Genomic DNA, 25,603 nt, shown 5'->3' with positions numbered 1-25,603 from the left:
GAGTAGGGCTGACAACCCTCATGCCTTCTTAAGACCAGAAAAGAATTTGCACTTTATAGAAAAAAAACAAATAACCATGGATGTCAGTTTAATTTACATATACTAATATTTATTCCTAAAAGTTTTAAAATTTTTTTATTTATAAAAGTAAACAAAGCAAAAAACTTTAAAATGAATTTTTTTCAGTAAAATGCAAATTACTTTCTGGTCTTGAGAAGGCATGGGGATCATGAGCAGAAATAAACAAAAATGAATACATTACAAAAGAAATGAGCAAAAGTAAAGTAGAAATAAAAAAAAAACAATGACTATGGATTGTCAGTCAGATATCAAGTTTATGTATCTCCAATCACGGTTTTCACGTTTTGATTGATTTGGACCCTCCACTCAAAGTTAACGTATGTTTCCTTTGTTGTAACACTATCTTGCTTATGTAAGAGCGCCATTTACTTGAGAAATAAAAAAAAACATGTATTAGAGGTAGTGCACCAGTTGGTATATCAAAAATACGTATCTGGAGATACGTACTTCTGAACTGATTCTGCGCTCCATAATTGGAGATACGTTTTCTTTTAAACTTAAACTACCAAGGTTGTTTCAGGTAAGGTGATTGCTTTTTGGTTTTTCATGGATTTTAGCATAGAGACATGTTTTCCTAGCTGCTAAGGCTCATATTTCTTTTACATTACAATGGTTTTGTGGCTGTTTTTATCTTAAAAGTGCTTACTTTCTCCTGAGCTATAAGAATAATAATAATCTTTATTCGTTCCCTTTATCACACTGCAATAACATGGGTATCATCAATTTAAGCACAAAAAGACACAGCACCAAAAATAACAAAACACAAGTGATGAACCGTAACCTTTACTTCAGGAGACTATTGTTGTATCATCTGATGTAGAAGGGCACAAAGAATTTTAGATATCTTGTTGTCAAGTGTATAGGTGGGCACTTCAGCAGTTTTTTTTCTCTATTTCAGAGTTGCCAACCTTGTTTTGTGCGCATGGGTCTCTGAAGTAAATGGAGGAAGTATATCTCGGTGTGTTGAGGACTTCAGAATGTCAGCTCCAAACTTCATCAGCATTTCATGCCTCCTTTCCTCCAGGGTTGGGAGCTTGAGTTGGCCCAGGCTTTGTTCATGGTTTTTATAATTCTGCCCAAGAATTATTTTGCAGGCTCTCTTCTGAATTGTTTCCAATTCGTTTCTGTGATTCTCTGTAAGCGACGGGTGCCAGTCAGGACAGCCGTACATCATTACGGGCATTACATAGGTTTCATAGCATAAAAGAAGGAGTTGCTCTCATTCCAAACCTTCTTAGATTTGCAAAGGATTTTAGAAAACCAGCTGCCTTTGCTGTAATCTGGCTGATGTGATCTCCAAACGAGAGATAATCACTTAATGTGATACCAAGTATTTTTACGGATTTCTTTCTTTGGAGAGGTGCAGATTCATTTATGCTCTTATTCTTCTTCAGGAAGTTGACATGCATTACACAGCTTTTCTTGAGGCTTATCTGGAGCTTCACTTGATCAGCTTGATGTTGAAGCTCTGTAACAAGGGGTACGAGCTGATTGGGAGTTTGTGACAGGATGTGCGGCAGGCTTAGCAAAAGATCATCTGCAAATTTATACCTCTGTTTGCGCTACCTCATCAGTCGGTTGATGACTATAACAAATAAGATGGGACCTAAATTGCTTCCTTGGGCAGCTCCACACATGATGTCTTGGAAGATGGATGTTTCCCCGTTTTCGAATTGTACGCACTGTTGATGACCCGAAAGGACACTTGCAATGGTACATAAGAGAAACTTCGAGAGTTCCAGGGCACGGGCTTCATTGATCACAGTCTCATGATCAAGCAGATCGAAAGCTTTCACAAAATCAGAAATGATTATTTCAGCAAGGACCTCAGGATTTTCTTGGTGCTCTAGTAGATCATGAAGTAATCTGACCAGATAGTGAGTTGTGCTGTGTCCTCGACGAAACCCAAACTGCTTAGGATCGATTTTGTGTTCTACTTCTGCTAGTAGCCAGTGTAAAATAAAATCTTCGAAGACTTTTGAAATGATGGGCGTCTTTGAGATTGGCCTGAGATTGGATGGTGAGGTTGGTGATGTTTTCTTTGGAATTGGTGTGATAAATGCCTTTTTGAACTTATCTGAGGAAAATACCTTCCAGTAGGCACTAGTTATACGCCACAGTCAATGGTGTAGCCAGTAGGGGGGAGCATGCATGTTTCAGCCTTATAGGAATTTTACCAGGGTACGAGGCTTTTCTAATGTCAAGGTTTTCGAGTTTGTCTTGGACCTGGGAAACTGTAATAACAGGGATGGTTTTGATTGGACCATTCTGTGGTATAGTCTTGAGGGGAGGCTATTGGCGGCAAATATTTGAAAAGTATGCATTAATTGCTTCTGCTGTTACATTCTCTCCTTGCTGGTCCCTCAGGATGGATTTAGACTTCTGCTGTCCCATCAGTTTCCGTATAGTTGTGTGGAACTTTCTTGGGTCACTAGCTGACAACTTAGCAAAAATTTGATGTCCATACAGACGTCTGTATGCAAGCCAATACTAAAGCAAGCCATACAGCTTGCTTTAGTAGTCTAACAACTATGTTTCTCCTCCGTTTCTATTCATCAGAGTGTGGCTTTGTCTCATAAAGCATGTCTTGCTCTGCCATTGCTGCTTTAATTGTCGGAGTAACCCATGGTTTATTCCATGCCCTAATTGTAATTCGCTTTTCAGGGAAGAAATGTTCGTACTCTCGAATTGTTTGTTCATAGAAGAGTTCAGTCATGCTGTTTGCGTCTTTGTTTTCGAAAAGGCAGAAACCAGCATACTGAGTTGAGCAATTCTCTGAAGCCAATTATACCTTCTTCTGTAAGTGGACGGTGGGTGAACTGGGTTGGTTTAGTAGGTTTCATTGTTGACTTTGGCCGCAATATAACTGCTGCATGGTCACTGGTTGAGAGTGGTGCTTCCGCCAAAGGATCTAAGTAGAAATCACCAAGTGTAGTGAAGATCAAGTCAAGGGTGTTTTCTCCCCGCGTTTTCACTTTAAATATTTAATGCAGGGCTGTAGATCTTTCGATCCAGTTTGCCTTGAGGTCGTTGAAGTCCCCACAATGAAAGATTCCTGCATATGGATATTTTGTTCTGATGAAGTCACATTTTTGTTGGAGGTATTCCACTAGTTGTCGCCAATATGGTCCTCTTGATGGGAAATATACCATGGCGTATATCAATGACAACACTTGCCGAGGTAGGCCTTTTGGTCGTGCCCACAGACAAGAAACTTCGATGTCATAGTCCTTTGGTACTGTGACATCCAGAATCCTATGAGGCAAGTTTTCTTTGCAGTAGAAACCGACACCACCACCGTATGTCTTGAGCTCTCCCAATGCACTGCAGCATGGGAAAATATAACAGGATTACCCATCAATCATGCCCAAGGTATGATACGGGATCCATGTTTCTGTCATTCACATTATATACATGTCATGTTTCCTTAGGAAAACTTACATATCATCTGTCTTGTTGTTGAGAGATCGGACAATTGACAGGGCTATTGTTGGAAAATGGTAAGACTGGATTGGTCTTGTTTTAAAACTTGTTTTCTTTTTCCCTCTTTCCAGGCTGCAGGAAGGAAGATCAGGAGTCTCCAGTCCCAGATCGTGAGTACCTGTTGAGGTGATTTGTGGGATAGTGGGGCATTTTGAATTAGATTTTGCTGTTGTTTCCACATTTAGACAAGTGTTTCCTATCGAGCATAAGTCTCATTCTGTCTATGATTTTTGTATCAGATCATCTAATTTGAATTTTGTGGCTTAAACTTTAGAAACTCAGGGTGACGTTTGTTTCACTGGGCATTCTGTGCTAAAACAAATGCAGACAGGACCAGCAGTATTCTAAAAATAAACTTTTTTTTCAGAAAAATGGCTGAGCCAACACTGCTGCACTGTTGGTGCAACAGCAACTATGGTCACTTGCAAATCCAGCTCAGAAAAAAGCCATGAATTACCTGATTTGAGCAATAGCAAGGGAAATATGGATGCAAGTTATCTCCCATCCAACTTGGAAGGTGTATTCATGTCATATGAAATGAAAACACCATCCAAGGTGTTTCATATGAAACACCATCATTCATATGAAAAAGAAGAACAAAGAGCTATCAACTCCAAATGCAAGGAATGAAGTTGCTGAAGAAGTTGAATGCCACACTTCTGAATCCAATCACTCAGATCATTTACAATCTGAATTTACAACCAAATGATCCACAGCCAACACTGATGCTGAAAATATTACTCACACAATCACAGCTGCAACAAACGGATCTGATCAACCTTTGCATAAGAAGAAAGTAGTTGGTTAGAAGAACTGGGTTAAGAACAAGAGACTGAAGACCCACAGCAGAGCCCACAAATCTTATCAAAGACAGGGTGATAAGTGGGAGTTAGTAGACCAACCTGCTGCTCAGCAGAAACCAATTTGTGCATCCAAAAAGTGCAAGAAAAGTATGCTTTTCTTTTGTTTTACTTTGTCTAACAAAGAAAGGACATGTATATTTTAGTACTTCTGGGAGATGGACAAAGGACAAAAGGCCCTCTACATGAACTTTCTTGTACATGCTATCCAAACTGCAAGAAATCAGAGTAGTGTTGAAGTCAACTTGCAGCAATCTTCATTATATTTTTATCACTTCAAAAGCTCAGATGGGAAGCTCTTGAGGGTGTGCAGAGTCATGTTTCTTAATGCTCTGGGACTACATGAAGGTAGATTTTTAAGATGGCTTTCTCAGTTCAAAGACTGCCATGGTTCTTTCCAGCCTGGAGGCATCTCCCTGAAACGTTGAGGCAGCAGTGGTGGCAAAGCAAGGATATCTGAAGATGACAAAGAGTGTCTGGAGAATTTTATTAAGGAACTACCAAAACTTCCTAGTCACTACTGCTGCTCATCCAGTAGCAAGCAGTACCTTAAGCCTGTTTTCAGGAACAAAGCAGATGTATATTCCCAGTACAAGAAAAATTGTGAAGAAAAAGAAAAGGCCATTTTGTCAATGCAGTACTTCTTCAATGTTCTTGAAGAACCGAACATTGGTATTTACCACCCTAAGAAAGATCAGTGTGACTTGTGTGTTGGACATCAAGCAAAAACAAAGCTTAAAGACAAAGCATGTCTTATGAAGTCTCTTGACAAAGAGCTCTCTAGCAACACCATTGGTGTTTAAACCATGGACCAGCAAGCTTTAATTCAGTTACTAAAGACCTAAGCAAGCGTGCTGTACCATAAATCAAAATTAAATGTGCACAACTTCATATTCTTTGACCTGGGATCTAAAGCGGGCTATTGCTACCAGTGGAATGAGATGCAGGGAGATCTGGCCTCCAACAAGTTCATTGACCTCCAACATTCTATTTCTTTTCTTAGAAAAGAAAAGGGTAAGAAAACACTGATCATCTGGTCTGACAGTTGTGGCTATCAGAACTGTAATTCTGTTCTCTCTAATGCCCTTCTTCAACTGAGTGTAGAAAAAGATGTTACAATCTATCAAAAGTATCTAGCTGTTGGGCATACACAGATGGGGTGCAATCCAATGCACTCTATCATACAAAGGAACATAAAAAAAAAACAGTCCCTGTTTGTCCTGTTTTAGCTTCTCAATCAAATTCAGTCTGTGCAACCATCACAACCTTATGTCTGTTACATGTTTGGCCATAAGTTTTTCAAAGACTTCAAGCAGCTTAGCTATGTTGACTCAATCCAGCCAGGAATAAAGGCAGGTGATCTGGAAGTAAGGGACATCCAAGGTTTGAAGTATGCTGACAGAACCATTTCCTACACGCTTTCATTTGATGATGAATTGTCACTTCTACCCCGAAGAGTGAAGAATGTTGAAGTGAAAGAGCCAGACCAAGTTTACAGCAGGAAACTTCAGCTCCATCCACTGAAGCAGCAGCATTTCAAAGAACTCCTTGGATTATGCCAGACATGGTTAGGCCATTTTATCAGGCACTGATGGATGCAAATTAACCAATGCAGTGTCAACTTTCTTATTTTTCCTTATTTCTTGAAGTTGACCAGCCATGATTTGCCCTGTTCTCAACACACAGATCAGTTTTATAATTACATTTCAATAAATGACTCAGAAGAATCAAATTATATGAACCATTCTAATTGACATACCTCCATTCAAACAATTATTCAGAACTATCTATCTCTGTTTTTTGGCTTCTGTTATCACAGAAGCAAAATCTGACATAAGGAACAGGATTCCCTATCCCAATTTAACTTTCAATGATTTTTCCAGAGATGGTGAAGTTTTTTTCTTCTCCTGAAAAGTAGGAAAAATGGAGATACATAAATTTGACATCCAGCCAACAATATATACTGATATTTATTCCTTAAAGTTTCAATAATCTTTTTCTATTAAAGTCAAGAAAGTGAAAAAAAAACTTAGGTGTATTTTGTTTTCAGTAAAGTGCAAATTATGTGATGGTCATGTTAATTTTTGCTTGTTTTGAGTTTGACTCAGTTATTTATTGTAATTTCTGTTTGTTTTGGGTTTCATTTATTTATTGATAGTGATCTGCGGTAGTTTTACGCCTGAAAGATTATTTGACTTTATTTCTGCTCATTTATGATGTAATGGAGCTCTTTACTTTCCTTTTAAAACTTGTTTTGTGGAAAAAATACCTTTTTAAATTAATCACAAGGAAAAGGAGGAATGTTTGATTTTGTTATTCTGGGTTATAAGGTGAAACCTAAGGGAATGTAGAGCGGTATTTTAAAACTAAACCAAAATACATTAAGTGCATCTAGTTCATCAAAAAAGTGTATCTGTAATATCTCAAGAATGACTGAGGATTTTAAGATGAAGCTTTCAGTACATTTTGGAAACTGGTTGGATGGAAACTAGTCCTCCTCCTAAGCCCTTTCTAAATGCCCTCACAAGTAAAGATTAGCCTATACATTTATTTGGTATCAAGGGAGTTCTAAGACCATGACCATATTCTAGATAAAAATCAGCCAATACCTCTAGGCTAAAGGTCAGTCTAAACATAACATATGCCATGGTTTTTTTTGTGGTCACACATAGAGAGTCAGTCACACTCAGGGTGTGTTACCAGTCAAACAAAAAGTTAATAATATTTAATAAAAATTTTATATTTTATTCCAGGTGAGAGTGAATTAACAGCTGGAACAACTGAAAATTCAATTTGTATTAAATTTTTAAAATACAGTTAACTAGCATATTTACTGAATAAACTTCTGTACATTCATCATCAAAGTGGGAAAAATGGAGGCCATTATTTCTTCAACTATAAGTGCTTTAACAGAATTGTAAGGATCCATTTGTGAAAATTTTTCTGTGTTATATTGTGCTTAAAAGTTTCACTGGAAGAGAACCATTAGCTAACAAACCATTCCAGTTTTGCAGTCAATTTGCATTAAATTTGAAGTAAATACAAATTAAATTGTATTTTGGACCAGGAACATACCCCCAGTCACTTGCATGGATAAATTATAAAACAGAGAAGATGACCAGTTTAATATAAAAGCTGTCAATTCATTTATGTTATGAATAAAGGTAAATTTGCAGGTGGCACAATAATTTAGCTAGTATGAAAGTGAAAATATGATTTGATGCCTTTTTTATGCTACTTCATAATACAATAATTGCTTCTGTTGCAAACTGCATCTTGAGCCCTTAAAAGGGCCCTGAAGGTATTTCATTTTGTAACCATACAAAGAAGTTATCAATTAATTTACCGAAAAGTGGTTAAAAACATATCACTGGTTTATAAATAAGTTGTTCAAGAGTAATATATTCCAAAAATACTTATTTATAACAATTCAAACCTCATTTATTAGGCAACTCAATTCAAACTGTTCAAGTTTTTCAAATGTTGTTAACAAAAATAGCACTGAATTTTGCAATTTGAAACTTTGCTGTTGACAATTAGGATTAAATTCTAATTCAGGTTATATATTTGCCGATTAGGGGGGTGGGGGGGAGGGTGTAAAGTTAAAGGTAAATTTGTAGTGGGCCATATAATTTAGCTAGGATGAAAGTGAAAACATCATTTGATGCTTTTTATGCCCTTTCATAATTCATATAAAATACCTTTGGGCCCCTTTAAGGCCTCAAGATGCAATTTGCAACAGAAGTGATTAGGCTATTGTATTATGAAAGAGCATAAAAAAGGGCATCAAATGGCATATTCACATTTAGTCCAGGACTTTTAGCTCAAAAAAGTGTTGAACCCGGACAAAATTGCAATATAAACGAAAATGGTACCAAAATGATCAGAAAAAAATTCTGTACAACATAATAAAAGTCCCCACAAATCCGAGTGGGGCGAGTACCCGAAAAACAGGGGAAAAGGGGGAAATGGAAAAATGCCGAACATGCCAAGAAAATAGTTTAAAGTGAGTTTTCTGAGGTTTTCACATACGCTGATTACGAAATTGAAATCTAAAATTCAGTATAGAAAAAGAGTACTACGGAAAACGGGGGAACAGGGGAAAGAGGGGAGAAAAGAGAAGAATACAGGGTAGGAGTAGAAAGCGGTATGAAAGATATTTTCTGGGGTATTCCTATCTGGTGATTACGAAATTGAGAACTAAAATGATATAAAAAAATTGATTAACATAAAACGGGGAAATGGGGGGGAGAGGGAGGGGAAATATACAGGGTAGGGGTAGAAAGCATGTGGAAATGTTTACAATTGTTAATACAGGAGATCTATAGAGGTTCGGCTACCCCATAGGTTCGGAAAAGGCAAAAAAAACTCGAGAAAGAAATTGAGAAAAACTCGAAGCCCTTCAGGCGGTTTCGCTACGCCTCGAAGCCTTAAAATCGTCTCTGAAATCCAGCAGAACTGCAAAACTATTCATGCAGTATTCCAAAATGGTTTCAATCTTTCAGAAGTTTTTGAAAGCAGAAAGGACTGGAGACTGGGATCTCTACTTACCCTCTCTTTCTGATATGCTCCCATAACTCGCAGCTGCGGGGCATAATCTTTATGCCAAGTCAGTTCGTCTTTTTCTTCAGATGATGCAGGAACTTGAAACATTGAATCCACAGCTCTTCGGACAGTTTGCAAGCGGCAAGTTTATTGCGCGACGTAGTGATCGTTATTGGGCTGGATTGGCTCCAGACCTCGTCATCGAGACAGTGCTGATGAAGAGTCTAAAAACAGATGGAGGGTTGACAAGAGGAAAAGGGATGACTGAGCTTCAGAGAAACATATGGACAATGTCTATGCCAGTACTCGCTTCAGTGAATGATCTAATGCAGAAACTGACGGGCCTAGAGTACAGTTCTAGTGAACAGCACGTTACTGCAACCGCAGCACGAATAAAGAGAGATACTAAGGATCTACTGACGTTTCTTGAATTCCTTCTATAAAACTGTCCTTTCACTAGTTCCACAGAGCTTAGAAGTATAGGTTCCGAGCTGATTGCCCAAAAAGGCGTCAATGCAGAGGATGCTAGAGCTGTAGTTGAGCTGATCCTCCAGCGCATGGATGGCCAATCCGTTGAAAGTTTTTCATTCAGGAAGAAAGACAAAGTTGTTACACTGGCATCCAATGGGAACATAAGGATAGATGGCGAGATTTTGCATATCAACCCTGCACTGCTTTTTCAACGTCTTTTGAATTCTGCCCATACATCTGAAAATGACATGGCAGAAACTCTACATTATGAACTATGCAGTTATCCGCCCGCTTTGTTTGAGAATTCTGGCATAATGCATCAGCCAGACAAACCTGCACTAGCGAAAGCAATATGGAAAGAAGCGAAAATGGACTCAATTCACCACCTGCCAGTGTCAGATTGTGTCACTGTAGTTGACAGAGGTTGGCTGCTTCAGCAAGTACCTTGGAAGATTGGTGATACTTATGATTCAATCTGTGACAGCTATGTTAGTTTTGTTACTTGACGCTGTACCTCCCCTACTGTTGTCTTCGATGGATACAGCGCTGGTCCAACCACAAAAGATGCTACCCACAACCGACAGTGTAAGGGAAGCCAGCATCAAGTGATCAATTTCAGTTTAGGGATGAAGCTCCAGAAAAAGAAGGAAGAGTTTTTGAGCAACTCTCAGAACAAACAGTGAATTATAAGCTACATCAGGGAAAAACTCAGAGCCAAAGGATTTGAAGTCGTCCATGCAAAGGACAATGCTGACTATCTAATCGTGAAGACTGCCATAACAAAAGCAGAAAACTCTGAAACAATAGTTCTTGGCAACAACACTGACCTTCTGATTCTACTCTTGTATCACCTCCCGCCTAAGGCAAAAACACTTTACTTCGAATCATCAACAAACGCAAAAGAAGCAATAACATGGTTCTGGTGCCTCAACGAAGTTAAAAAAAAAAAATGGGAGAAGTATCCAGGCTACTTCTGGTAGGGCACGCACTCTTGGGATTTGACACAACCTCACAAGTTTTCGGACTTGGAAAGCAAGCTGTGCTACCTCTTTTGAAGAAGAGCAAAGTGTTCAGAAAAAAATGTGAAGTGTTTCTGGATGAATCATTGTCTAAAGATGAAATTGTGAAAGTGGGTGAATATCTTCTCCTCAGCTTGTATAAAGCACAACCAAACAAAGATCTCACTAAGCTGTGACATTGAATTTTCTTGGAAAAAGTTTCTTCATCAAATACTACTGCGTTTGTTAAGCCTGAAAGGCTTCCGCCAACCAAAGCTGCAGCTTCATTCCACTCCCAGCGAGTGCGCCTCCAGGTATCCCGTTGGAAAGGGGAACCAGCTGACCTTGACCCGGCTGACTGGGGTTGGGTCCTCAGAGACCATAAATACTCACCTGTGATGACCAATTTGTTGCCCAAACCTCAGATTCTTTTGAGTGTCGTGAGATGCAACTGTAAGACAGGCTGTGAGAACTCGCAATGCAGCTGCAAGAAAAATGGATTAGCGTGTATGTTTGCGTGCAGAGAATGTCAGGGTATCAACTATTTGAACAGGGACAACGAGTTTGTCAAAGACAAGGAGCTTGACTAGTGACATCAATGCTGTGTTTTTCAAGTCAACTCTACTGTCTTAAAAAGTGCAGATTTTACCTATAGTTACTGAAGTTCTTTTTTAGTTTTTTATTCAATGATATTGCCTTCAAAAGTACAAATTTTACCTATAATAGCTGAAGTTTTATACTGTGATCACTGCCAAGCAGTTGTTTTCTTTATGTTTAGTAATTCAAATGGTTGTAAGAAATGTCTGTGATTCAAGAAAGTAAAAGTTTGATACTTAAGCAAGTTATTTTGTCCATAGGCCTACTTATTAGCCATTAGCAGCTGGCCCAGGAGTCAGGCTTCCCTTCCCCTTTTCTGTTATTTCCTCCAGTTTTGTTTGGTTTTCATGGTGCTTGTTTTCTTTCCTTCATTTTAGGTGTCAGTTTCGTGATCAGCAGATGGGAAAACCCCAGAAAAAACATTTCAAACTGATTTCTACCCCTGACTTCAATTGTCCCTTTTCTTCCCCTCTTTCCCCCCATTATGGTGGGGCTCATGTTCTTTATTTCATTTTAGATGTCAGTTTTGGGATCAGCAGATAGAAAGACCCCAGAAAACATATTTCAAAGTGCTTTCTACCCCTACCCTGCATTTTTAAATTTTTTCCCCTCTTCCCCCAGTTTTCCATAGTACTCTTATTCTATACTGAATTTTAGATGTCAGTTTCGTGATCAGCGTATGGGAAAACCCCAGAAAACTCACTTTGAACTATTTTTTGGGCATGTTCGGCATTTTTCCCAATTTCCCCTGTTTTTTTGGGTACTCGCCCCACTCGGATTTATCGGGAATTTTAGTATGTTGTACAGAATTTTTTTCTGATCATTTTGGTATCATTTTTGTTTATATTGCAATTTTGTCCGGGTCAAACCCTAAAAGTCCTGGACTATTTCATCCTAGCTAAATTATTGTGCCACCTGCAAATTTACCTGAATGAATACATTATTAGGGCTGTAAATTGAGCAGCATGTTCACTTTGTCTCTGTGTCAGTTATGGAATCTTGTAGAGCTAAATTGACCTTTCATTATTCTAGTGTTTTCTTTTAGTTTTATATATATTCTAGGCCTATACATTGGACCACTGGGGGCGGGGGGAATATGCTATTTAGCTAAGTACTTGGAAGGCTATTTGGAAAGAAAATAGCCTATAGGGCCTAGCCTATAAGGAATCTGATGGTACTGCTATGTTTCATTAAGATATGGTGTGTGGTCTTCTGAAGAGGCACTAATCAGGAATGTGACAACAAAAAACTAAGGCACAGAGTGGGCAAGTGCCCCCATTCAACTGGTACCAATAGTCTAGCCTAGCCTATTTCTAACCTGACTCACAGAAATTGAACTGTAATCTCATCAAAAATGGATTTAATAATGTGACTCACCCACCACTGAGGAATATTAATCAATCGGTTACTGCATTTATTGTGAAAGATTTGAATAAGTTTATCCTAAAGAATAAGCTAAGCTTTGATTAGCCTAAGACCAAGTACTGAAGCTTCAAGTTCCAGCTAGCTTTATGCAGATAGACTTTTCATTGCGCAAGGAAACAGCGTTTCTAGTAAAGAGTATTTCAGACCAAAACGTAAGAATTACGCTTATGGTTTATGTTTATGGTTGTACGTAGCAGAGCTTTCAGGCCAAATTACTGTCCCTACAGACCTAGTTAACTTAAAACTCCGTAAACCAAATTTTTTTTTCTTCTTTATGTGACTTCTTTCATCACTTGACAGTTTGTTTAAAATTTTTCGACATGACAGATAATAATAGTTCTGATGACGATGTTTTAGCGATTGCGTTAGCACTACTTTCATCTTAGCAAAATGACAATGCCAGTGGCTCTAAGAAACGAAAGCAAAGGAAGCAGTGGGCACGTCCGATGCTCGAAAACAATAAAAGATTGAATCTAGAACAGTTAAACTTGCTTAATTAGGTTCTGCTGACGGCCCATAATGGGCCTTTCAGACCCAAAATTTGGTTTACGTTTCCCCTTCAGACTGAACCGTAAGAACCCTCTTACGGAGCTTACGGTCAAACTTAAGTAAATTACGGGCTCCGTAACTTAAGAAAATTACGTATGAAACAGAGTTGAAATTTGTTCAACTTTTACGTCAATAGAAACGTAAAAACATAATTATGGTTATAATTCGCTTGTTTAGTTCAGAAAGATGGATAAAAGATCACAAAAAGGAAAACAGACACTGACAAGAGTTTTATTAAAATTATTTTCTAACAAAGGTTGCTGATTTAGAAAGAACCTTGCAGCGCATGATCCCTTTGCCAAGTAACAAGCCCTTCTGGAGACAAGAAGTACTTGGCAAGTATTTCTCTAAGATTTTTGCATTGCCTTGAAACATTATTACTTGATGTGCGACTTACGTCCTGAGACATTTGAAATAGAATCTGCAGGCTCTGTTATAACGTTTGGGATACCACGTACAGCTATAATGTAATTGTGAAGGCAAAGTGCACATTCCACAACTGTCACCAACTTCTCAGGCTGCATGATTATTTAAGATCAAAACAGTCTGAACCTTTTTACAAAAATACCGAAAGTGTTCTCAATTAACCTGCGAACTGAGGAAACTCTATAATTATATATCTTTAGGAGTTCGGTAAGGTTTCTACCGGGGAATGACCTCATTATGTAGTAGTTGAGCAGAAAAGCTTCGTCTCCTAAAAAAAAATGAGGGGATATTGTATTAGTTCCAGGGAGTTATTTGGGTGGAGGAAGCAATGTATTTTCGCTATTGATGCGCTTCCCAAATTCAGACGGAGAAAAGACACCACCATTATTTTTAGATACGTAAGCACCAGCATCATAAAACAAAAATTTGTAGTTCACATCACACGTTCCAAGTAAAATAACACTACAATAGTTCTTATAGTTATAAAACTGTGAGCCAAAATTGTAGGGGCATTGAAGTCTGATGTGCTTACCATCTATAGCACCTATGCAATTTGGTAATTTCCATCGGGTTAAGATCTGCGTTGCAACGACTTTTAAGTCTTCCTCAGATGGAGTAGTGAGAAAATTGGAAGAAAGAATGTTAAAAATGGGCTGTGCAATCTCTTTCAAAATTTCTGACACAGTAGAAATTCCAACTCTAAACTCATAGTGTAGGGCTGTCATGCTATTTCCCGTAGCTAAATAACGTAATGTCAGGGCTAGGTGAGTCTCAAGGGATAAGGCTTGTCTATAATTTGTGTTTTTCTTTGTTATTTTTGCCCGCAGTTTACTTAATAAAACACAAAATTCATTTCTAGAAAAGCGTGTACATTTCATGAAATTTTCATCATCGTCAGTCAGCAAAAGCTCATTAAGCAAGTTTAACTGCCCTAGCTTCACTCTTTTATTGTTTTAGAGCATCGGAGGTACCCACTGCTTCCTTTCCTTTTGTTTCTTAGAGCCACTGGCATTGCCATTTTGCTGGGATGTACGTAGTGCTAACGCAATCACTAAAACATCGTCATCCGAATTATTATTATCTGTCATTTCGAAAAATTTTAAACTAACTGTCTAGTGATGAAAGTAGTCATACAAAAAGAAGAAAAGATTTTTTACGGAGGTCAGCTAAGTAAAATCGTAAACCGTGAGCGTAATTCTTAAAGACTGGTTCTCACTGCCCAGATTTTTTTTCTGGGCAGATTTTTTTTCTGTCCAGAAAAAAAATCTGGGAATTCCGCATATTCACACCGGAATTCAGTTCTCACTGTCCAGATAATTTTTCTGGACAGATTTTTTTTTTCTGGCCATCGGAAAAATCGGCGTAAGATTCAAAAAATGGATCATGAGGCTACAACTGTTTTGCTCTTGTGCTTACTTCGAAGGAGAAAGAAGAGAAAAGGCCTACAAGCCTCAGAGACTATGAGAAAAAGAAAATTTTGGGTCAGAGACTTTTTAAAAATGAGAAGTGAAAATGGTGCTTCAAACCTACTAATCAATAACCTGCGTTTGAAAGATGCAGATTGGTTTCATGACTATTTCAGAATGTCACCTAAGCAATTTGATAACCTGCTTGGTCTGGTTACACCATATATTGCAAGACAAACTACAAACTTCAGAGCAGCTATATGACCTAATGAAAGGCTTGAAGTGACATTAAGACATCTTGCAGCTGGTGGTACACAGAGAAACCAAAGCTTCACATATTACCTGGGAAGGTAGATTGCCAACCAAATTATATGGAACACTGAATACAATCTGCCAAGTGCTGTCCCCATTATTTGTACGATTTCCCAGTGAGCAATCTGAGTGGAAGGAAATTTCCCATGAGTTTGCAGTAAAATGGAACTTCCCACACTGTGTTGGAGCTATTGATGGGAAGCACATTAGAATCCAGGCTCCACCGAATTCGGGGTCACAATATTTCAACTACAAGCAGTTCCACAGCATAGTGTTGATGGCTATGTGCGATGCTAACTATCGATTTGTCTATGTTGACATAGGCAGTTATGGCCGGCAAAGTGATGGTTCTGTGTTTGGCAATTCAACTCTTGGTAAGAAAGTGATTGCCGGTACTTTAGATCTTCCAGGCAGTGATACGACTGATACAGGAAATGCCACCTACTTACCATATGTGATTGTTGGAGACGCAGCTTTCCCCTTGAAAACAAACTTACTTAGACCCTATCCTGGTGATCACCTTCCAGTACCAGAGGAAATTTTCCATTACAGGCTTTCTCGTGCACGAAGGATAATAGAAAATGCATTTGGAATTCTTGGTGCCAAGTGGAGGATATTCAGAGAAGCAATTAATGTAAAGCCTGAGAATATTGACAAGGTCATACGCACTTGTGTTTGCCTACATAATTACTTGCGTACCGAAGATCTTACAACTCCACGGAGACACTCGAGGTATGTTAGTGCTAACTTCGTTGACACAGAAACTGACGGTGTTATAACATTGGGGCAGTGGAGACAAGAGCAAGTAAATGGGCTGTTACCAATTGTCTCAACAGCAGCACGAAACCCAGCTGAAGCTGCCAAACATGCCCGTGACAAATTTCGAGACTACTTCATGACGCCAGAAGGAAGTGTTCCTTGGCAGCTGAGTAGAGTGAGTCAAGGCCGCATTCCTGAGTAGGTCAGTGTTGTGTTGTAGCAGCAGGCTGTATGCAAACTTATCACACTCAAAGTTGTGTGATTAACTATCAGAAATGAATGTGTAAATGTGTGCGTCTATTTCTGGCTGTAGTTTAGTTACTTTTCTATAGTAAAGATTAAAGTCTATAGTAAAAACGGCTTATTTCGCTTTTTCTGGTGGATTTTCCTGCTTTCAATATATTGCTGGTAAATTTATCAGATAAATATGCTGCATGGGTTCAGGGGAGGATAATTGATAGTAATGACTGGCAACTGTTAAATAGCGACTATTTTTTCTAATAGTGAGATAAAATACTGTTTAATACTGAGATAAAAACTAACTTTCAGTAAAGCACATGTATAGTACAAAGTACAAAGCACAAGCTATACATAAATGTTTGGGTCAATGTGCGACACAGTTATAACACTTCTGAACCGTAATCTTTCCGTTGAGAAACCAAAGTTAACGCGAAGCGCTGAATACCATTAAATTTATTGCCTAGCTTGCAATCCAGATGCATAGTTTCCAGCAAAAACTTATCTCAACTAATTCAACGACTGTTTAGGCCTTAAATTTGTTTGTTCATTTTTAGAATCCATAAACATATTTCGTTACTCTCCCCAAAACCGCTTTTCTTTCTAAGCCGCTACGTTAGGCACAATCTGTTTTGGAAAGAATATGGCGTGAGAAAGTGGACATACTTGACACTGAACTTTTCTCGCCTGAAAGAAAAAGAGAAAAAAAAAGAAATTGCACAATTTCCATGTCTTTAGCCACTGTCCTAAAGTAAAAATGAAGATTTTCGAAACAACCGGCTTTAAAAAAACTTTCGATTTCGCCCTTAATCTATATCCAACTTTTGAATACGTCAAGGCATCAATATTTGCACTACGGAAGTCTTGACAGAGGAAAAAAAGAAAAAAACGGATACGGTAGTTATGCAGCATCCGAGCTCGTCCACTATAACAAGCATTCGAAAGTAGAAAAAAGAGCTAAGCATGAGTGAGTGCAGTAGAAAATGTTGGGGTATTGAGATTTTGCATACTGATAAAACTCAGAGCAAAGAACTGCACTGAAATGAATTTATATGGATACTATTCTTCTACATAGGCACTAGTTTTTTCAATATACTTTCCTACCGCTTTTGAATGCTCTGCTGCATAGCCATAAGCCGCTCTAACTCACTTGCCTTTGAAGCATGTCTTTGTATATCTGAACCATAGCAGGATTGCCAACCATAGGTCTAATCAACCATAGAGTCTAGTGGTAAACTAAGAAATTACACAAACACATTACTCATTTCCTGGTCATCACTTTCATATTTTTTAAGCACTTCAGAAATTTCATGACGTGCCGCTGCTTGTGCTTTTTTTGGCAAACCGTTCAACACGCTACAGATGTACTGGCTAAAATGTAAGTTGGGTGTTTTTTTCTCTTGTAAAGACGAAAGAGCTTTGACAATTTCTTGGTCAATGTCTGTATGTGCCTGGCTACCTCCAGGAGTATTCTGAGTCTTGTTACCTCCACTACTACCACATGGCTCTTGGGATGTTTTGCGCTTTCGTTCAGGCTGGATGGGAGCTAAAGGTGACATACATGATGATGAGGTTTCAGACTGCTGATTCTCCGCGGAGTTTATCCTAGCTCTTTTTGACGGCTGAAAAAGAGATTCTGCTGTCTGCTCAAACTCTTCTGAGCTCAATTCTATATGCTGAGTAAATTCGTCTTCATCATCAATTGAAGTATCTATCCTGGTCAAAGTTTCACTAACAGAAGCAATCTGCAGAGGCTCAGTCATGTTGTCCACAGTTTTTCTTAGCTGACCCGACTCTGTCATGAAGCTGAAAAGGTGGAAATACTTCCATGTTTTTCTGTTTACTTTTGCACCATCTCCACTTTTACCTTTTTCACTGCGTCTACACTTCATATAAGTATCTCTTAGAATGTCAAACTTTTTCTTCAAAATGTATGCAAGATTCTGAACAGGCAGTCCATAATCTGAAAACAAAATCCCGGATTCTGCCATGGCTGCAAAAGAGTTTTTCTTCTTCCTACAATCTTTGAAGTCTTCTCTAGAAGAATCCCATAGCCATGGATAGTTGATACAGGTGTTGACAAGGAGTTCAATGTCACTGTCAGACCATTTTATTTTGTCCTCCATGACGATAATGGTATCCTAGGGGTTTGGAAGGTACCAGCTGGCTTCAGCTCTGGTTCTTATGCCTAAAAAGAAAAAAGGGTACAGATTACACTATTATATTATTACATTATAACATATTTACAGTATATATTGTAATATCAGTTGACTTATGCTGAGTTCCGACCTACTCACCATGGTAAGCAAACATGAAAAAAAAAGTTAGCAAATCCGTTCCAACCTTCTTCTCCTTACCATAGAGTTACCATGACTATTGTTCCAACCTGACATTTTTCCCTTGATTTTAGTTACCATAGTAACTTTTTGTTTACCATGCTGCTCTGCAGGGTAAGGAGCTTACTATGGTAGCTTACCATGGTAACTGGGTTGGAACTCACTCGCCAGTTGCCTCTGAAACAAATTTTTATGTATAAAAAGTAATTGGTTTTAAGAGGTTCCTAGAAACTGGTGTTCTTTTAAAATATCTGAAATTAGCTAATTACCTTACTAATTAGCAAATTAGCTACCCTTGAAAAAAAAAACAACTTATTGGTGTTAAGAGGTTCCTAGAAACTCGTGTTCTAAAGGTAGCACCAGGGGTGCTGCATCCCTCCCCCCTACACACCCCCTATGCAACACCCCGGGCGCATTCTGATTTCTGCCTAACTACTATATTCATCGATTAATGTGATGGAGCATTAGATTTATGATTATGATGTCATCTCAAACCTGTGACAATTTTATAATTTAAGAGAGTCCTGTAACTTTTGAATTTGCTGAAACATTTATGGCCTTTTCTCCCCATCATATTTCTGTACTAGACTGATTGAGCTCTACTTCTACAAAGTCAGGTTACCTAAATAAAGGTGCAGTTTAGTTCCCACTGTAGTGTGGGGTACAGAGGCCCTACCAATAGAACTGGGATATACAGTAAGAAGTGAGCTGCTTATACCCTGCTTCTACTGGACAGTAGGCTATCTGTGCAACTTTACAGCCCAATTGACTAAATAAAATACAGTAAGAAAAAAGTTGTTTTTATCAGGGGGAACTAATCTACACCTTCTCATGTATCTCCAACGAATTTTTCTCTAATATTCTTGTGAAGTCAGCTTCTTCAGTTTTTTACCTTGATCTTGGTTGGTGGTTGTCGTTTTCTGAGTGATCTTTAAATATCTGCTTGTTCTTCAGCTACATCAACCATGCTTTGAAATACTTTTAAGGCTAAAATCTGACCAGATTTTTTTTCTGGCCAGAAAATATCAAACTCGATCTGATCGAAAAATCTGGTCAGAAAACAGTAAAATCTGGGAAAAAAATCTGGCCAGAATTCTGGAGACGAAAATCTGACCAGATTTCTGGTCAGTGAGAACAGCAATCTGGGCAGTGAGAACTTAGCTTAAGTTTTGGTATGTAATAGTCTTAAGATTTAAAAGGATGTCTGGCATTAGGCTTGTATTATTAACATTAACCTCTTTAAGAGGTAATTACTTGGCAAAAAAAAAAAAAAAAAAAAAAAAAAAAAAAAAAAACTTTCGTCCTAATCCAGCAATTGAGACAAATGTGCACTTGAACGAGGCTTTCACCTTACCCATCTATCCAACTACCTAAGACCAAACAGTATAACTGAACCATTAGCCAAATAGAAATGTCCAAATCAATGCAAACTCGTCATCACTAATTATAAATCGTTGTAAATTTATAAGCTAAAGCAACTTCAACCTAGCAAAATATTTCCAAGTAGAACCTTCCATTTAGGGCTCATCAGAAGAAATACCACCTGCCTTAACGGGTTTCGAGGCTTTACTTTCTTTACCCGGCACGGTGGAACCTCTACCATAAGATCTATATGGTAACCCTATGTCAGGTAAAATTTGTGAAATACATGCATACTAGTCAAGCTATTAAAAATTACATACAAAAAGTGTTTCAATGCTTTCTTAGTAAAATTCCAGAGGCCAGTGAGCAGAGACCATTCTGGAACAAATGAAGACTGTTCCAGATGTGTCTTTCACTGGTATCTGGAAGCAATTACAAATTAAAAGATCCTCGAGCTTGTATGAAAACATCTACAAACTCAAAACTCCAAAAAAGAAAAGCAAAAGAGAAATTATATTAAAATATCATTCAGTATTTCTTTACAATTTTTTGTATATTTACTTAAAAGTTCATGATACATAAAACAAAGTTTTTTTAAATTGCCAACTAATTTTTGGCAGAAAAACCTCTTGAGATTAGTTTTTCGCTCAGCTTTTTACATCTATTTTTAAAATCTGTGTAATTATTGCATATTTTTGCATACCTAAATAATTGGGAATAATAAGCCGAATAAGTAATATTTGAATGTATATTACTTTCAAGGAATGGAAAATTAATTACTTCAAAATTAAAATCATCCGTTTTATTATATATTTTAAAACATAATTTATTATTATTTGAAATATTAATATTTAAATCTAAGAAATGGTCGGAGTGTCCCATCCCATAGCTAGGCTCAAAAATTAACTCTTGTGGATAAATAGTTATTGAAATCTCAATAAACTCTGCACAATTTATTACTAAGAGATCGTCCAGATATCTTTTATTATTTGAAAGGTTATATTTTACATTGCTTGGGCTATTTTTATTTATCATATATTTGTATTCTGATTGACTTAAAAACAGGTCCGCTACGAATAGACTTCATTCCTACCCATAGGAATACCTACAGTTTGTTTATATAAATTCCCATTAAATCTTATAAATGTATTAAATAGAACAAATTCCAATAAATCACATACCATATCCAAGCTATAACATCTTGAATTAATAGTACTTCTAAAGAAATTCGTTCATCGGGCTTTTTTATTAAAAACATCAATTTTCAAAAATCCGATATTAGACAAAAGAAAAGATTTCTTTATCACCATTTTCAATTTTTCGAATACTAAATTAAGTGACAAATTTGTATACAGAGTAGTAAAATCAAATGAATCGACTCTTTTAGCTGAAACATTCGCCAAAGAATCTATCACTTGTAACGAGTTATTAACACTCCAATATGGGTTAAAGTTTGAAATTTTTTTAATTCTGGAGCAATATGCTTTAAATTTATTTCTAATTTCTCCAAAAATTAAAGATAGGTCAGTAGCCGCAATTCTGGTTGGACACCTTGCTGACCCAGCAATAAAACGTGGTTTTGGTGGATATTTATGAAATTTTATCGTCCAATATAAGAAAGGAAACTTTTTATCATTATCATTTATTTTAATATTGAATTTTTTCAAAATTCTTTCTTATATATTTTCAATTAAAATATTATCCTCCATATGAGCCTTTTCTTATGTATTTGTTGTGTTTAACTCTTTTGATAAAATATCCCAATAGAGTTTCTGACAAAATTACAGCAAAATGATTGCTAGCTTTATCAATTGGTACAATTATAAATTCATTCTGTATATTAGCAATTGCTTGTTTCATATTGACATTATAAAATATTGAATTTTTCACAGAATTTGTTTGATTAGTTCTATACATACTATTTCTTACACTAGTCAAAATGAAATTTATCCAGGTCTGAAATCTGTCTTTAGTAATTTTCTCCTTCTTGCACCAATTATCAATAAATAAGTTTAAATCATTCTTTAATCCCCTAAGAATATCTGCTGGCCTTATGCGGTAAGAAAGACGGAACTTAGCACCCATTTTCATTATATTTTGAAGATCCCGATGCTTTATAATGGACAAATCCACCGTTACAACATGCTCTTACGTTTGATCTACATACGGTAAAAATTGCTCGCAATTACAAAGCTTTTTCAAATTACTCTCCCTGTCAAGTTTTATAAGTATGGAATTATAGTTAAAAAGAATTTGACCAATTGTTTTTGAAAATTTATATGTTAAAATTGGACTACCATTATACACCAAATTACATGGAAGGGCGTTCCTCACTCTCCGCTGGTTTAAGATTCTTGGCAAATTAATATCTTCTATTTGTTTAGAACTAAAATTAATAGACAAATATAATCTATTATCCTTATTTACAATTTTATCAGATTTATTATATTTTGAAATAAACTTTGATTTAGCTAAAATGCAGACTGCATCATAAATTAATTTAGTTTTTGAGTTGCATGTTGTACTATTTTTTGCAATCTAGAATACTTTTATTAAATTACTCCTTGATAACTCATTTAAAGATTTTATTACACTATTCATTCCATTAATCTCAAATATGTGACCTAAATCGATTAAAAATGCATTTAAATCTAAATAGTTCTTTTTATTATTTTTCCTATGTCCTCTTGATCGGTTTTTACGTTTAGTGGGGCAATTAAAAGGAGGGTGCTCAGTTAACCCATTAATACAGTTAGCAACTACATTCGACATGTATCCGTATTTTGCAACTCGATCATTTAGCCCAAAAGGATACGCGGTACCCAGAGCATGGATCGAATACTCTTCTTGTCTAAGTAATTTATTATTTTTTTCTTCTTTAGTAAAGTTTTCTAGGTCCAGATTTTCTAAAATTGTAATAGTTAGATTAGATACTGAGCAAGTACCATTATTACTATGTTGAACTAGATAATTGTTAGTTTTTTCCTTGGTAATTGTAGTTTTATGTCCCGAAAATCTCTTATATATGTTGTTAATTGTTTCCCCCACATATTGTAATTGACAATTTTTAAATTCTAGTAGATAGATAATATTATTTGTTTTACAATTTACCTGTCCAGTTAATAAACATTGAAACTTTTTATTATATAAAGTGCTTTTAACATAATTTCGAGGGATTAAGTGATCTTGACAAAGAAAACAACGACCATTACACTTACTAATATTCGGCAGACCCCTTTGAATATAATCCTTACCAATATTATTCAATATAAAATCAGAAATCAAATAAAGCCAAAACGACAAACAATAAAAAAATTCAAAACATCTCCAAAAGCCAAGCCAAAAGTCCACAAGTAATAAGGTTACTCTAACTAATCATAAAAAAAAAAAAAAAAAAAAAAAAAAAAAAAAAAAAAAAAATTACCCTAAGTAGAGCTTTTGCTTAATACTACCCTTTTAAAATAAGTAATAAATTAGCCAAATAATCATCAATTTCAGGTAAAACCTGGACCAGGGTTAAGGTCCGTCGGGGAGAAATTTTTGATGATTCCTCCACCAGCACTAGATCCGACCTGGATTCATATTATGTTTAAGAGGTAATTACTTGGCGAAAAAAAAAAAAAAAAAAAAAAAAAAAAAAAAAAAAACTGTCGTCCTAATCCAGCAATTGAGACAAATGTGCACTTGAACGAGGCTTTCACCTTACCCAGCTATCCAACTACCTAGGACCAAACAGTATACCCGAACCATCAACCAAATAGAAATGTCCAAATCCATGCAAAGTCGTCATCAATAAATGTAAGTCATTGTAAATTTACAAGCAAAAGCACCTTATATCTAGCAAAATATTTCCAAGTAGAACCTTCCATTTAGGGCTCATCAGAAGAAATACCACCTGCCTTAACGGTTTTAGAGGCTTTACTTTCTTTACCCGGCACGGTGGAACCTCTACCATAAGATCTATATGGTAACCCTATGTCAGGTAAAACTTGTGAAATACATGCATACTAGTCAACGAGTAACACCTCGTTTCTTGGTGCGCGTACATTATTCACGGTTATAAATTCCAAGTGAACTGGATATTGAATCTCATTGAAAATGTTTATTTGGACGCTAATTTACCTGTTCAAGTAAGAATACTAATGATATATTACTAAGAGACAATTATTGGTTTACCTACTTAAGTAAGGATACTAATGGTATATTACTAGAGCCATTTATTACCACATCGGCTACTATTTTTAAATTTTGGACTGTTATCGTAAATTGAATTTTACGGAATTTGTTAATTATTAACAATAGGACGGAAAAAACGATCAGGGCATGATGAGGATGAAGGTGGGAATTCAGAAAATTTATTTGATGTATCAGGTACTAGTTCAGCCTCAATCTCAAATATATCGTTGGCAACTTTAGCTGATAGCATCAAAACTGGGATTTGGCTTGTAAGTGAAAACGGAAAAAAAATTAGACTCACTTGAAAATAAACTTAAGTCTCTTGATGATCGAGTGGCTAAGTTAGACAATATTGTAAGTGATTTTCAGCAATCGTTGTCAAATAATTATACCCACCTGGGTTCTTTTGAAAAAGAAAATGATGCACTAAAGAACCAAATAAAAGATCTCACTGATGAGGTTGTGAATCCGAGGACTGAATTTAATGTCACTGGCAACAGATTAGCTAAGCTTGAATTCGAAAAACTTGATAAAAAGCTCATATTGTGGAATGTCCCATGTGAAACGATATCTGCTGCAAAAGATATCTTTGCGAGTGTTGTATCTTCAGGCCTTGGATTTGCCGCGGTGCCTAATTTCAAAATCATTGAACGAAACATTCAGAAACGGTTCATCAAAGTTCAGGTACAAGAAAAAGAGACGAAAGTTGATATATTGAAGAAGGAAAGGAAACTAAGACATAAAACACTCTCGTCATTGTCCCACGTCTACATTAGTGATGACGCTCCCCCCAAAGTACGGAAAATGCGGAAGAATCTCCTTGCAAAAAAGGCAAAACTACGTGAACTTGGTTTTGAAGTTTGGGTCTCTAATAGTTTTCCCCGATTCTGCATTTCAACTGTCCAAACGGCACGCATGCAAAATACCTATGGACTGACCCTATCCTTGTACTCACCCCACCGCAAAATTATTATCTGCGATCTAGTGCTGCTAATAAAGTTGTGCCCCATTTTAAACATAACTTGGCTGGTGTTAGTGGAGGTCGATTTGACGCTCAGAATGAATCAATGGAGTGAAGATTTAATATAATATTGCGGGACTTTTCCTACTCCCTCTGTTTGTTGATTATTAATGGAGTGAAGTATACACAATCAAGTGAAGTATATAGTTTTTCTTTTTTGTCAGTGTCTATTAAAGAATAAAAAAAAAATTATTATTTTGTTGTATTGATTGAGTTCATATTTAGTCAATTGCAAAGTACCTAATCCTTAGCCAAGATTTTTTTTTCTCATATCAAGTCTATGTTGTAATTGTTTTCAATGCTTTCATTGTATCAAATAGATTCATCGTTTATTGCAGTGTTCAGTTCTGTTGTCTCTTTATTTCGTAATAGACTCATATCTCACCTTATTTTAGTTCAACGCGCTTCATACAAATCTATCTTTTTAAGATGTTCACTGGTCATTTGCCAAGATAAATAGCAAGGTATCATTTTTTAATAGGGGTATGGCTAATCACCTTTTACTCTATGTTTAATGCATATTTGTTAACATAAGTAAGTTATTAATTTTTTTTTTGTA

The 25,603-nt window shown here is 36.7% G+C and overlaps 3 protein-coding genes across 4 annotated transcripts in view; 1 reads left to right on the top strand and 2 right to left on the bottom strand.

Moving 5' to 3' along the window:
- The window catches only part of RIOK2 (RIO kinase 2), a 102,324-nt gene extending 95,117 nt beyond the window's left edge, over nucleotides 1-7,207 (top strand). The window contains exon 11 of the mRNA XM_089089752.1: nucleotides 7,178-7,207. Coding sequence (XP_088945878.1) covers nucleotides 7,178-7,192 — 15 coding nt within the window. The 3' untranslated portion in view covers nucleotides 7,193-7,207. The remainder of the gene's footprint in view (nucleotides 1-7,177) is intronic.
- The window catches only part of LOC148952303 (sterol O-acyltransferase 1), a 44,014-nt gene extending 31,457 nt beyond the window's left edge, over nucleotides 1-12,557 (bottom strand). The window contains exon 1 of one of the 2 annotated variants that reach the window (XM_089089750.1): nucleotides 12,413-12,557. The gene's annotated coding sequence lies outside the window, so the exon portion shown is untranslated. The remainder of the gene's footprint in view (nucleotides 1-12,412) is intronic. The other variant, XM_089089751.1, reaches the window with a different exon arrangement.
- A 1,186-nt stretch (nucleotides 12,558-13,743) lies between these two features.
- Nucleotides 13,744-14,160, bottom strand: LOC148952302 (uncharacterized). The gene has a single exon (XM_089089171.1). It carries the CDS (start codon nucleotides 14,158-14,160, stop codon nucleotides 13,744-13,746), a length of 417 nt encoding a protein of 138 aa, XP_088945297.1.
- Between the last annotated feature and the right edge of the window lie 11,443 nt (nucleotides 14,161-25,603).

This window comes from Artemia sp. Qi Xiang Cuo, chromosome 5, assembly GCF_049724085.1.
Source record: "Artemia sp. Qi Xiang Cuo chromosome 5, ASM4972408v1, whole genome shotgun sequence".
NCBI lineage: Eukaryota > Metazoa > Arthropoda > Branchiopoda > Anostraca > Artemiidae > Artemia > Artemia sp. Qi Xiang Cuo.
Note: the sequence above shows the minus strand (reverse complement) of the source record. Positions and strands in the feature narration are given on the sequence as shown.